General features: G+C 37.3%; 1 protein-coding gene across 1 annotated transcript; it reads right to left on the bottom strand.

Moving 5' to 3' along the window:
* Positions 1-258: 258 nt before the first annotated feature.
* On the bottom strand, positions 259-1926 carry LOC110855690 (cartilage matrix protein). Its single transcript, XM_022104102.2, has 5 exons — positions 1776-1926; positions 1604-1695; positions 1391-1523; positions 1114-1322; positions 259-945 (listed from the first exon to the last, which is right to left on the bottom strand). Exons 1-5 carry the CDS (start codon positions 1867-1869, stop codon positions 373-375), a joined length of 1101 nt encoding a protein of 366 aa, XP_021959794.1. The 5' UTR covers positions 1870-1926; the 3' UTR covers positions 259-372.
* Positions 1927-13344: the final 11418 nt, after the last annotated feature.

Here is a 13344-nt window from a genome sequence, read left to right as displayed (position 1 = left end):
TCTATCCAACCATGGTTTGAATATGTATATATGTATGCGACCAAAAAAAATGAAGGAGCGAAGGATTTGAAGCCAACCCAATCCTATCCATAAAATGGAGGTCGTCTATATGTATGTAAAACTCACCAGGGAAACTTTCTTGATGCCCAGAGATCTTACCACTACAATTACATATGCAAATTATGCATTGATTCGTTCAGAGAGATATCTGTTGGGTGAGAATTGTTGTATGAAAAAGCACAGATTACCCTCTCAGTGTGTCCCATGTTTAAGTAATAAGCTTTATTAAATTCAACGGGGTGTGATGCAATTTATTTTACTTGCAATAAAATTTTAAATTTTTCAATGAAATCGTACATTATAACATGCACCTTATGGACAAATTCCACTACTCACTGGTGCTAAAAGCTGCACCAATTCGGCCCAGTTTGCCGCCGTGAAAACCTTACTGGCATCTCCGCCAGCAATTGCGAGGAGTTCAGCCATATCAATGCTGCTCGTTATTCCCACGGCAAAACTACGAATTCCCGCGGCCTTCGCGCGCTCAGCGGCCAACCTCGTTAACGCAGCGTTGTCAGATAGCCCATCCGTGAGAACGACCAAATTTCGTGGGACGGCACGACCTAGACTAGCAAATTGAGCCACGGCCGCATCAATAGCTCGGTCGGTTGGTGTTCCGGACGCGTGATAAGGTGCCGCCATAATTCGCGCCGCAATTTCGGCGGGACTGAGGATGTTATCGAGACGGAAGATGTCTTGAACATTGTTCGAGTAAACGGCGAAGGCGATGTGGGATTCGTTATGGGTAGTGAATCCGGCCGCTAATTCTGCAACGAATTGTTTCGCGATTAAGTAGTTGGCCGACCCGACGCTGCCGGAAGAATCGAGGACGATGATTAGGTCGTTAGTTGAGTAACATGGGACGACCATATCGGGTGGGGAAACCTGAGATTAAAGTTACATATTTTAAATTAGCTCCTAGAAAAGGCGGAAGATGCAAAATTGATTTGGGGGTCAAAGACAATCAGGCTTGAAAACGTTCGAAGTATTTTTTCCGAAATTTGAAATTTACTTATTCATAAAAGTGTGTAAAATTGATATCTATGTATGTACCTCGCAAATAAATTTATTTCTGAACGTGGGTATCCGCCAAGTAGCAACTTTCCTGCTTTCGAACCTTAACCCAACCGGATTATCCACGCTGATGGGAAAAGGTTCGCTAGGACCCCATGGGGCCCATTGAGGGAATGGGGTCCGGTTTGAGGTCCACCGATATGTGGACGAAGCCAGATCGTACTTCCCAGACGTCCAGTAATCGACACCTACATATTAATTAAAAAATTATTAACACCAGTGACCAAGACATATATAAAATGTAAACATTAGTTACCATATTTTGAGGACGAGTTATACACAAAATTTTCTAGAAGGTTGTCCAGCCCATCCTTTTCAAATTCAGTTTCAATCGATACCAAACTACCGTTAATTGTTAGACAAGCTGTGACCGCTTCGTCCCAACGTAGCTAAAAATATAAATGCAAATTTAATACAAGACTCATCTTAAGAATCGTAACTTTCCACCAATTTAAAATTAGATACTTACTCCAAGGAAGAAGGTGCCCAAGGTGATGTAGTACTTGGTTTCAAGGGCGCCTGAAGAGTTGCTCAATTTGAGGGACCCCAACTCGAAAAACTCTATGAAGTAGATATTTTTGATTAAAAGTAATTCTGAGTAATTTAATTATAATTGAATAATGTTACGTATTATTATTTACCATAGTCCTCCGTAATCTGTGCAGCTTCTGATGAACATTGAGTGACAAGATAAATTAGAAATAATTTAGTGAAGCAATTCCCGAAATTTCTCATCTTATATCTGGGAAAGGTTTACGACGAGGGGCGTATGTGGAACAGGTGTGTTACAGATTTGCGGAACCAAGTGAGCCTTGCATGATCGAATTAGTTGCTTAAATATTTAATTGAAACACTTGATGATGACAGGTTACAAGGCGACTAATTGTAGATAGTGGTTCAAATCATGCCAAAATTAAGATAATAAAGCTTTTAGAAACGTGCCGGGATGTACACATGCTGAAGGTGAACCGAGTAATTTGTACGATTTGATTTTGCATGTGCGAGGCCAACACTGCTGCATATGTTTTGTTCATAATTAACAAACGATGCGGCAAGAGAAACCAAAAATATACTTCTACGGCAACGACGGGAACTACTTGACAATCGAGTGGCATCAACTGTAAAGGTGTATGCGAAATCTCTGCTGGTAGATGGTAAGGATTGGTACGATTACAACAAAGCGACGGGAATTGTTGAAAAACGCAAAAGTGTCAACAACAAAACCCAACCCACCCAACACCAATGAGAACACAGCCCGCCTTTCGCACAACTACGCCAACAAAATCCTTGACAATGAACATTACTGCGTGGAATATCGACGGACTAATTAATAAGGATCATGATTTTTTTGAATATATGACGAAGGAAGCCCCGGATATTTTTATTTTTCTCGAGACTTGGTGCACCGAAAAGGAAGCATGTGCTAAGCTCTCGAACTTTAAAACTACGCACACACTAGTGTGTCAAGACGCGGAAAATTCGAAGAGAGGAAGAAAAAAAGGAGGAATCATTATTGGAATTCAGAATAATCTACAATATGCTGTTATAACTAAACTGGCTGGATTGAAATTACTGTAAATAACGTGATACATGGTGAGGCACTTACACTCATCGGATCTTACCTCGCGCCTAACCTTCATGGAGAAACCGAATTTAGCGACCTTCTTGAAACAATTGTGAATATTACCAAGAATACACTAATTATTGGCGACCTTAATGCGCGGATCGGTCAACTTCCCAATCTCATTGAAGGTGAATACTATCCCAGACAATCACAAGACCTACAAATGAAAGACCGTGGGAAACAACTAATGACAGCCACCAGATCTGCGAATCTTGTAGTACTTAACGGATATGGGAAAGGGGACCTGAGGGGGGGTATCACTTTTCAAAATACGAACGGCCGTAGCACGATTGATCTCTGCATTTCATCGGACTCAATACTCGAACACATTAATCACTTCCGTATTAATCAATCAATTGTCTCAACACACCAACCAATTAACATCAACCTTTTCACCCAAATCCAGTCATCAAAGTCAACCAGTAACGAAGGGATTGAAACTACTGTCATGAATAAGACCAAATGGAATCCCGAAAAGCGCGCAGAATTTAGGAAGACGCTAAATGAAAAGTGTAATGTTAGCAATGATATCTTGTCTAATGTGAAAAATACTCTTGACTTCGTCGGAATGACTCAGAGCATTCAACTACCCTCAATATACCGCCCAAAACCGAAATGGTTTGATGACGAATGTAAACAAACCAAATCCTCAGGGAGCAGAATGCTAAGAGTGGCAAGGAAATCAAACAAGCAGGAAAATCAAGAACAATACCAATCTCTACGCGCAGCATACACCAAGTTAAAGCGGGAGAAAAAGCAGACAATTAAGCAACAACATATCCAAAATTTACTCAATCACAAAAACTCAACATTTTGGGCATCTGTTCGTGAATTTAAACAATATTCTCCGGTCATTCATCCAATTGAAGCAGAAAAATGGCATTCGTTCTACTCAAAATTATTTCAGAATAACAGCTGTCGCCTTGAAAGGAAGTTCAAGAACTCGACCACGAAATATCTACATTTGAGGTCTCTCTCATTGTTAAAAAACTGAAGTTAAAAAAGGCAGCAGGAACAGACGGCATCCCAAACGAAGTATGGAAAGCATTGACACCTGTGGCAATAAACCAACTTGCAACAAAATTCAACGATATATATAGGACTGGAGTTGTCCCTGATGACTGGACGCTTATAATGCTTCGTCCAATATTCAAGAAAGGTGACCCACAACTTCCGTCCAACTATCGTCCCATTGCACTGGCTACTACAATCCTAAAAATCTTTACCACAATCCTCTCAAACCGCCTTCAGAGTTGGGCAGAAAAATATGGACACTTCTCGCCATTCCAAGCTGGGTTCAGGAAAAAGATGGAAACTCTAGAACAAATATTCTGGCTCTTAACCCTTATCCAATCTAAACTTCGGCATCCAAGTGGGAAGTTATTCGCCATTTTCATCGACGCAAAAATGGCATTTGATTCCTGCCTTCATGATAGAATGTGGAAAGTTCTGAGCAAGCGAGGAGTAAGTTCTAAATACTTGAAAGTTCTGACATCACTCTACAGTAAAGCCAGGGGACAAATTCTTACCCCAAATGGGCTCACATCATCTTTTCGATTTCAAAAAGGAGTATTACAAGGAGAACCGCAATCATCATGCCTCTTCAACTTCTTCATAGATGGCCTGGCACGCCGACTGCAAAGAAGTGGCATCTCGTCAGTCAAAATTGGATCAACCGACTTCCACATACTAATGTTTGCTGATGATGTTGTTATCGTTGCTAACTCTGCTGATTCTGTTCAGGGAAAAATCAATGTTGCTGTAAAATTCTTTAAAGACCGTGGTTTACAGTGCAACATCTCGAAAACGAAAGTTGTTATCTTCGCCAAGAGAAGATCCAGTGACCTCCTACGTTTCAAATGGAACGATGATACTGTTGAGATTGTGGACTCTTACACCTACCTAGGAGTGACAATGCACAGAAATGGGACTTTCAATCGAGCTCAGAAGGAATTTAAAGAGAAAGCGACTGCTGCAGTGATGAAAGTCCTCAATATTACAAGAAGATCTGGTGTTCCACCCTTATCTACGCAATTCAAACTATTTAACTTCATTGCACGGGCTACTCTTCTCTATGGCTCATCCATATGGGCAGTGAAATTCGTGGACGATATCGATAAACTACAAATCCGTTTCCTGAAGAAACTACTCAGAATTCCTCCATCTACTCCTGATTACTTTGTGCGATTGGAAACCGGTGCACGGGACACAAGAATATAACATCTCGCTGACACATTGGGTCTCTGGGAACGTATATTTAGAAAAAAAGAAAATTCCCCCGCAAGGCAATGTATGATTACACAAATGAAGTGGACCCGACTCAATTCGACAACAATGCAAAAGAACCATTGCTGGGGCGAAGATTTCCTTAATCTGCTTAAAAGCGCAAAATGTGAAAACCTCCCATCAACTTTGACTTCTCTTGTGACCATGCGTAAAACCCTTCTGATCAACTATGAGCTCCACCTTAAGAATCAGGATGTCTCGAGGATGCAAAACTCCAGCTTCATTCCGCACTACAAGTTTATCAAACCGAAAACTACATCAGAAGAATATTTTAACATGAACCACTCCATCCAAAAATGCAGTTTGATGACCCAATTGCGTCTAAATAAATTTAGCATTAAAATTGGGCAGTCCTACATTCCTTTAAGTTCCAATTGTCCCTTTTGTAGTGACACTTGCTCTGTTGAACACCTTATGTTTACCTGTACTTCTTTAAAATCTGAACGACAATCTCTAATTTATCCATTAATTCCTCAATTTAATCCAATTGAATCTACTAATATGCAACTGTATATTGCTATTTTTTCTGCGACATGTAGTGATAAAATACTGAATAACTTATTTCTTTTTTGGCATAAAGTCGCCAAATATTTTGACCTATGCTCTGACCAATAATTAATTTTATTTTTACAATTTTACGATTATCAATATTATGTAACCATTTATGATGTGCAAAGGCTGTTGGCTATAATGCAATAAATCAATTATTATAACAAACGATGCGGCAAATGTTACTGACATTTTTATAAAATGAGTTTTATTACTTAATTATAATTTATAACCTAATAGGCATATGGTTGAAACGTTGCAAATAAATTAATTAGAGTTACAATACATACTCGAAGGGTATATGTAAGACAACTTACTGAGATTCTATAGGTTGAACAAAGTTTTGAGTGGAGATTCTCCAGAATTTAACACAACAATAAATTTGGAACTAACGTTGCATAGTCTTGGCAAAAACTTAAGTATTTTGACCAGTCGTCAATTAATACTTAACAAACCAAAGTGTTCATGCTCTTTTGAGTGAGTATAAAAAATCATCCTTTTTCTACAGGATTTTTCTACATGCATATTTCTTTATACAAATGTTTATTCATTATGAGAAGCATATATTTATTTATAAGTTAGAAGTATCGTCGCGCTTTACCACGGATAACAAAATGTGGTACAAAATCGTTCACATGCACTCCGCTCACCCTCAGCACTCACGTTCATGGCTCATTTCAACATACGTTTTTTATCTTGCTTTGACATGATTTACAGCATCCTGTACATAATTAATCTTTTTATAAAATACCTGTCACCATTTCTTTCATTAAGTGGTTCAATTATAATAATATATTCACGGATTTATGAATGTAAATATGTTCATAAATACTTACGTCATCTGCATATTTAATTACTATATGTAACGGAAAACCCCGGACGACTTAACTAGCCAACCATAAAATTTTCTAGGAATCATACGTCCAGTATGGATTAGAAACTAATAAATTCCAGGTACAATTTTGCACTGATTGATGCAGATAATTCATTATAAGTCAACGAGACGTTTTTTGACAGGTTTCTACAAGATTTTTTAATCGATTTGTAATATAAGGCTGGTAAATCTGTCGGGCAACACACTCTTCTATTTATTTATCTACATGCGTATATACGTATGTACATACGTACGGCATGATTAAAATCCAAAGTTCACCGTTGATGGAAGGATGACGAAATATGCAGAGAAACTTATGCAAATGATTTGTCAGTATGTCTCACCTGAACTTTGATTAGTTAGTAACTCAATGTGCACATACTTATGTGACAACATGGGTATCGCAATGTACATACGTGTCTATATGTTACTAAATACTTAATTATTATACACAATTGTACGCTACTTGGCATACGAACGACGTTTATGTATGATATGCATAAAACAATACTTATAAGTATGCTTTATTTGTCTAGAATACGTATATGTGTACATACATGTTGTTTGAATTGGTATGGTAACGATTTGCATACAAATTATTTACTGTATGTATGTACGTCCACAAAGATTAACAGAATTGTGTCCATTGTATTCCGGGGCATAAAGTTTAATTTTCTTAATCATATTAAAAACTGATAATGCGGTTACATTCTACCATTTATAATTTACCGAAGTAATTCCAAAAATCACGAGAACTCAAATAATTCCAGTAATCATGAAATATCAAATAGTTCCAACAATCTCGAAACCTCTCCCCTATTTTAGAACATGCTACCGTGACATTGTTAACACCATTTCTAATCTTTGCCACAATTAGTTGATATCGTTGGCGAAGCATTTTCGACAATTTACGTAAAATGGCGACACACGTCAATTCAATAAAAAATATTACAGAAGCCGTTTTCAGGGAAAACAATAAGTACACAAATAAAATTCCAAAATTTGAATATAGTCCTAAACTAGGCACTTTTTCTTCCTCGTCTTTCCCACCACGTTTTAATTTGAGCATACTTATTCTATCTTTAGCCAATTGTCTAGCAAAATTGGAGAAATATCTGTTCTGAAACATCGTATATAGACCCGTCGGACCGTGCCAGAGGTCAACATTTTGCAAAAACGAGGACGCCGTCATGCTAGAGAAGCAGTTCGTCATGACGGTAAGAGGGCCAAGTGGCTTCGGAATCACGAAACACAACACACGAGCACCTGTTCAAAAAAGAGTTCTTCATTCAAAATTCATTCATTGAAAAATTAAAAAAAAACAATATTCATTCATATATACGTCGTTTATTCAAAATCTAAAAATGAGATTTTATTAGTCATTTGTTTTTTGTTCATTTTATCCTAAACTCGTACTCCAAGCAGCCTTTAACAAATTTCTCAACATACCATTAAAAGAGAACGAGTAATGAACAATGAATACAATTGTTCATTTATTCTTCAAGCATATAAAATTAATAAATATTCATTCATTCGATAAATATTCATTCGATATTCATTTATGAAAAACTTTTGACAAAATTATTCCCTCATTATGCATAAATTTATTAAATAATAAATGAATTTATATTTGAATTTTATTCCTTCTTAGCTAGATAAGTGAAGCGTGCACTAGTGAAAAGCTATGTATAAAAAAACAGGTACCTTGACTAACGATCTTTTCCTTCTTCAGTTTACCCGCGAGGACGTCAAAGATGTAAATTGCCCCCTTAATCGAAGCCATTTTATCGCGCCAAGTGATGTTGAACGGTTTATCGATTTGTTCGATGTCAGAATCAATAATAATGTCCTTCGTGGATACATTTCTTCCAAGTTGTTGTCTGATTTCCGCTCCCAGATGATACTGTAATCCGATCAGGAGATCGGACTTGGGTAAAATCAAACGAAATCCCTTGTCCAGGGCTACTTTTATATCAGCGAATACGTTAAGTTCCAACGGTGCGGTTATACTTGTCGTCATGAATGCTTCATAGTGATAGCTTAGAAACGAGGTTACTGCGAGACTAAAAAATAAGGTGGGATGTTTCCAATCATAAAAATTCCGGGGAGCAATATAAATAAAAAAGTTGAAGGCGTCGAGCATCATGGAGATTCGGCGGCTAATTATGGCAAAAATTGAGAACGTTGTTAGTAAAGCGAGCCAGATGGTGAGGTCGAACGGTGACGCAATCCAGGACCAGGTTGGCGGGTTGTAGTCGGCCTTTGCGATGCAGTAGATTAAGTACATCTCCCGCTGAATGAAGGACGATACAATTGGATCTATGTAATCGACAAATTTTTTAGGTTGGGAGTCCTTCCAAGTCCGTTGGCACATGATGAGCGGCCCCCACTCATAGTCGTCCATATCGTCCAGCAATGGACATGAATATAAAGCTGGTCAAAAGTAAATACAAGAACATGAATATTGTACAAGAATTAACTATGGTATGGTAAACAGCAACAAATGTACGGAAATAGTTGTGATGCTTCTACATTGAGCTAATTAAGTAAAATGTAGCCAACCTAAGAAAATGTGTATTTATTATTTAGGATAAATTTAGCAAAATTTTGAAATTTCTGACCCCTAGCCGTTCTAATAAACCTCTGAAACTGGTAGAAATCGACATGCTTGAGCCTTAGTCTCGTCAATAGGGCCACTGGAGCTTATTAACCTCATATTCTGGTACGATGATCATCTCAAGCGTATGGAACGAGCGTAAACAGATATCGATGTTGTTGAACTATTTAAAAATATTCTGCTTATATGTATAAAGACTTCACACAAAGTAGTTGTGATATTTAATAATGAAACAGATTTCGCATAAACTTAAAAGAATATAATTTGATTCTCAAACTGTGCAACATTTTGCTCCCAATAAGAATTATTCATTTGCGCATTCCTTCAGCAAAAAATGAAGTAAATGCAAAGTGCCAGTCCTCACCTTCCATCGATGCATTCAGCCTCGCCTTTACAATTTCGTAAAGTGGATAACTGACTAAGCAGCCAGGTTCTGAGTCAAAGTATTTTTGACAGTTTGCCAATCTCGAATTTCCCCGAATTTTTTCTTCTGTCGCGAAATAATCTCTACCTTGATGGAAAAGAATTTTAGCCCGGAACGCGTTCGATGACAATTTCCCGTGAAGCCAAACCATTAACGGAAGTTCCTGAACGACTTTCAACTTTTTAAATTTGATTAAGCGGTCATTTTCTGGGCAAAGATAACAGAGTTGATGTGCGAATAAAATAATCCCCATGTCAAGAGATGTCAAAGTTATGAATGTTAAGGGACAGGTGAACCCTAATTTCGGAACATCAAGTCCTTTCTGAAATATTTCTTGTGACAAGGAACTCCTTAAGTGGGCCACATTATAAAAGAGAATATTAAAATTATTCCCATAGGAATGTCCAGATTTAAAAATTACATTTGTTAGATCATTCATGTGTTGGGTAAACGCTAGAAAAATTGTGATCATTTGTAAAGCAAGCCGTTTTGGCGGGGCATGGAAAAAATCTTCCGTTTGAACACCACGATCCTGGTCCTGCTGAATAACGTTGTTTTGGAAATTATGATAGGATATCGTGATGGGGGATATTATTACGGTGGGTTGAAAATTTGAAGTGAAATTCGAAGCTCTAGTTTGCGCCGAAATTCTAAAATTAATGTCGTAAAACGTTGATATTTGTGAAATAAGGGAATTCAGTGAGAGTGCATTGACACGGTAGAAATTCAAAAGAAAGATCAATCTTAGTAAATAATAAATTTTAAGTTGAGGACGTATCATTTTTTGCGACAAATTTGATATTTTCTAAGCTGAGTATATGTTAGTCGCAACGTCAATTTACTGACTGGTCTGGCTTTTTATTCCTCTTTATGTCCATGAGAAGAAACAGCCAGACATACGCGAATGACTAATTCTGAAGCAAGGTTGCTGTGTCTGAATTTCATAGGCAACATGTCGAATTCTGGACTTATGCATAGGTATTACTTACTCCCCGAGCAACAGTACAACACACGAGACAAACGACTGGCCAAATGACTCATAATATTTTATACTTATGTAAATTAAACAGAAGAACACAGGCTTCACCCGCGAACAGTGAAGTTGAAACGCGAACAGTGAAGTTGAAACGCGAACAGTGAAGTTGAAACGCGAACAATATTAAATATATATACTAAGTATTTGTTCAATTTAATTCCAATTTCCTTCATAAAGTGCTTATTATTATGGGTGGTGAGTCAGCCAGGTCATACTTTGTCCTGGGAAACATCTGTTCGTCCATATGCACCCAGTATTTCTGGCACATCAATTTTTTTCCGAAATTTCCTTCACCTATCTTCATTATATGAACCAATAATAAAAATTTTCATCATGCATAGCTAACGCTTCCAGAGATATTGTCTTAGGTTCGAGCTCAAAACCAGATATGAACATCATATATTTCTTTTCTGCATAGCCTTCACCGTGACAGATTCATGTAAGTCGGGTCTTTTGTAGCAGACATATTTTTGGCAACATAGTCATGCAAAATTCTGTGCGCGTGTGACACGAAGTATGGTAAGCACAGACAATACTAAATAAATTTAAAATAATTTTGTTCTGGAGTATATTTATTAATAATTCAATGGTTATAAGTATGCATTTATGTACAAATTAATTTAAAAATAGTTGAGAACTCACGAAGGATGAATAAATACAGATTTGAGTGTATGCATATGTGTACATATGCAGATATATGTAGATCATGCAAATTGTAGATGTTTGTTGTACTTGTATATGTAGTTGTGCCCGAGGGTGGTAAATATGTTGATAATTTAGGAAAACCGTGTATGTTGCAAGAAATTTCTAATCTTACTTATTCATTACTTTACAATTCATAGCTTAATCTTCTACAGAAATACCACAAAGTGTGTCGGAAATTTAACTTAAAAAATTGTTGTCTTCCTACATATATATACATCTGACATATCTATATTCGAAATTAGACTAGTGCATTTGATGAGAGTTGAAATGGAGGGACATTGGGATAACGTAGGATATATGGTGGGTGCTACTTTAAAAAAGAAATCGAATCAGAATTCAATTAATTTTTCTAGGCTACTTTCGTTAATATGTAATTATGTAATTGTGTAATTATGTAATTGTGTAATTATGTAATTGTACTTATGTAATGTATTACATATTATTAATGATTATTATATACTTAACCACAAACGAGAAACCCCTACAATTTTAGAAAGTTAGCAGCAAATTAATCGTATAAGTCGCAATGTTCCAAACGATAGTGAGCACTAATTCTTTTGACATCTTGCAGAAAGGTCCGCTCTGAACTTTTACTGTTCTTATCGAACGGACCAACTTTTGTTCATATTTTGAGAAACAGTTCCCCCTCAAGAAGTCCAGAAGAAGGGCCGACCTCTCAAAAACCTCCGTCGCCTGAGGTACAATCGACGCCACTATAGCAATCCCCCCAAAAGTGTGGAACGGTGCTAACCAAAACACGGGTAGGGGTACCTTTCCAAACCATCGAATTATTAGATAATTGGCCAAAATGATAAGACCCATTCCAAAGAAAATGATAGGAGGAATAGCAAAATAACAAAAATTGTCATTGACGTAACTGATCCAAATTTGCAATTCTTTATAAACCGCTATAAGTTTAATTGGAGACGTTCCCCGCTGACTGACTAGTTTCTTGCATCGCGCCATTATGTCAGTCGATGCATCCAAAAACATTAGTACTACGATCCCTAAAGCGCAGACAGATCTAAGTATTTCCACTATACCTATAATATAAAATCCTACTACTCGCATCGTTGTTACGGCAAAACTAAGACTTGGCGCGTGCAAAATAGCGAATTTACTGAAAGTGTCGAAGGGGTCTATGTCCAGCCAGGTAACGCAAAGAAATATGAAGGGCGGGACGAGTGGAACAGCGGTAATAAAGGTGTGTATAGCAGGCTCCCAGAGTTTATGAACGTGGGTACGATGGTTCAGCTCTCCAAGGGCTGAAATTAAAGAATAGAAGACACTTCTTTAAGGGCCCTCCATTAAGAGCGAATGATCATTAATTGTAAAGGGCTAATTGTAAGATTGAGGTATTTCCGTCTATAGTTTTATTATGTAGGTTTAAGGTTTAATGAATTCTAAGTGATTAAAACACATTAGACTTCCCCATTTTAACCGGGTTTTATTAATGTCTTACATACATAGTTTTAACCTGATTAGCTATAGATCTTAAACCTACTTTATAAAAGTTAAGAACACCTTGAACATTAGTGGAGGCTCAAATAGGTAATCTCAATTGCATAGGAAATATATGATTTATTTAATAAACCAAAGGTCCAATCAGCTTCAATTGATGCAAAAAACTTGTGAACCGACAAACAGACAAACAAGCAGACGGACCAGAGGAATTCGATACCTCTCACGCTTTGCCAGCTGAGCTAATAAATATAGTTGCGCAAAACATCAAGGTATTACTATGAATACCGCTTCAAATTGTTTCAATACTGGTTTTCTAACAGTGTGTACGTTCATGCATATGCAACTGGCTTAAACTAAGCAGTTTTAATTCCTTCGAAATTTCCAGACTGGACATTACCTTGAATTATCGACTGAAATTTGACAATCGAATTGATAATTTGAGCGATTTCTTCAGGTCGAAAACCTATCATGTATACCCCTGGGCTAAAAAGGAGACCTATGAAGATCACATAAAACTTCACACAGATCCTCATCCTGTGTTGAGCGGTGTCATTATCCATCTCAACGCTTGGTGACAGTAGTTGAGTAACAAGGTACAGAATCAGCATAGTTGTTGCGACCATCCAGATAA

The sequence above is a fragment of the Folsomia candida genome, unplaced genomic scaffold (assembly GCF_002217175.1).
Source record: "Folsomia candida strain VU population unplaced genomic scaffold, ASM221717v1 Fcan01_Sc013, whole genome shotgun sequence".
Lineage (NCBI taxonomy): Eukaryota > Metazoa > Arthropoda > Collembola > Entomobryomorpha > Isotomidae > Folsomia > Folsomia candida.
This window is presented reverse-complemented; position numbering and strand designations above follow the sequence as displayed.

Bases quoted from the DNA above. Each gene is read 5' to 3' on its own strand.
- LOC110855690 (XM_022104102.2), bottom strand. From the start codon at position 1,869: ATGAGAAATTTCGGGAATTGCTTCACTAAATTATTTCTAATTTATCTT. The intron at 1,696-1,775 runs GTAAATAATAAT...TCTACTTCATAG, and splicing joins ACAGATTACGGAGGACTATG to AGTTTTTCGAGTTGGGGTCC. The intron at 1,524-1,603 runs GTAAGTATCTAA...TTATATTTTTAG, and splicing joins TGGGCACCTTCTTCCTTGGA to CTACGTTGGGACGAAGCGGT.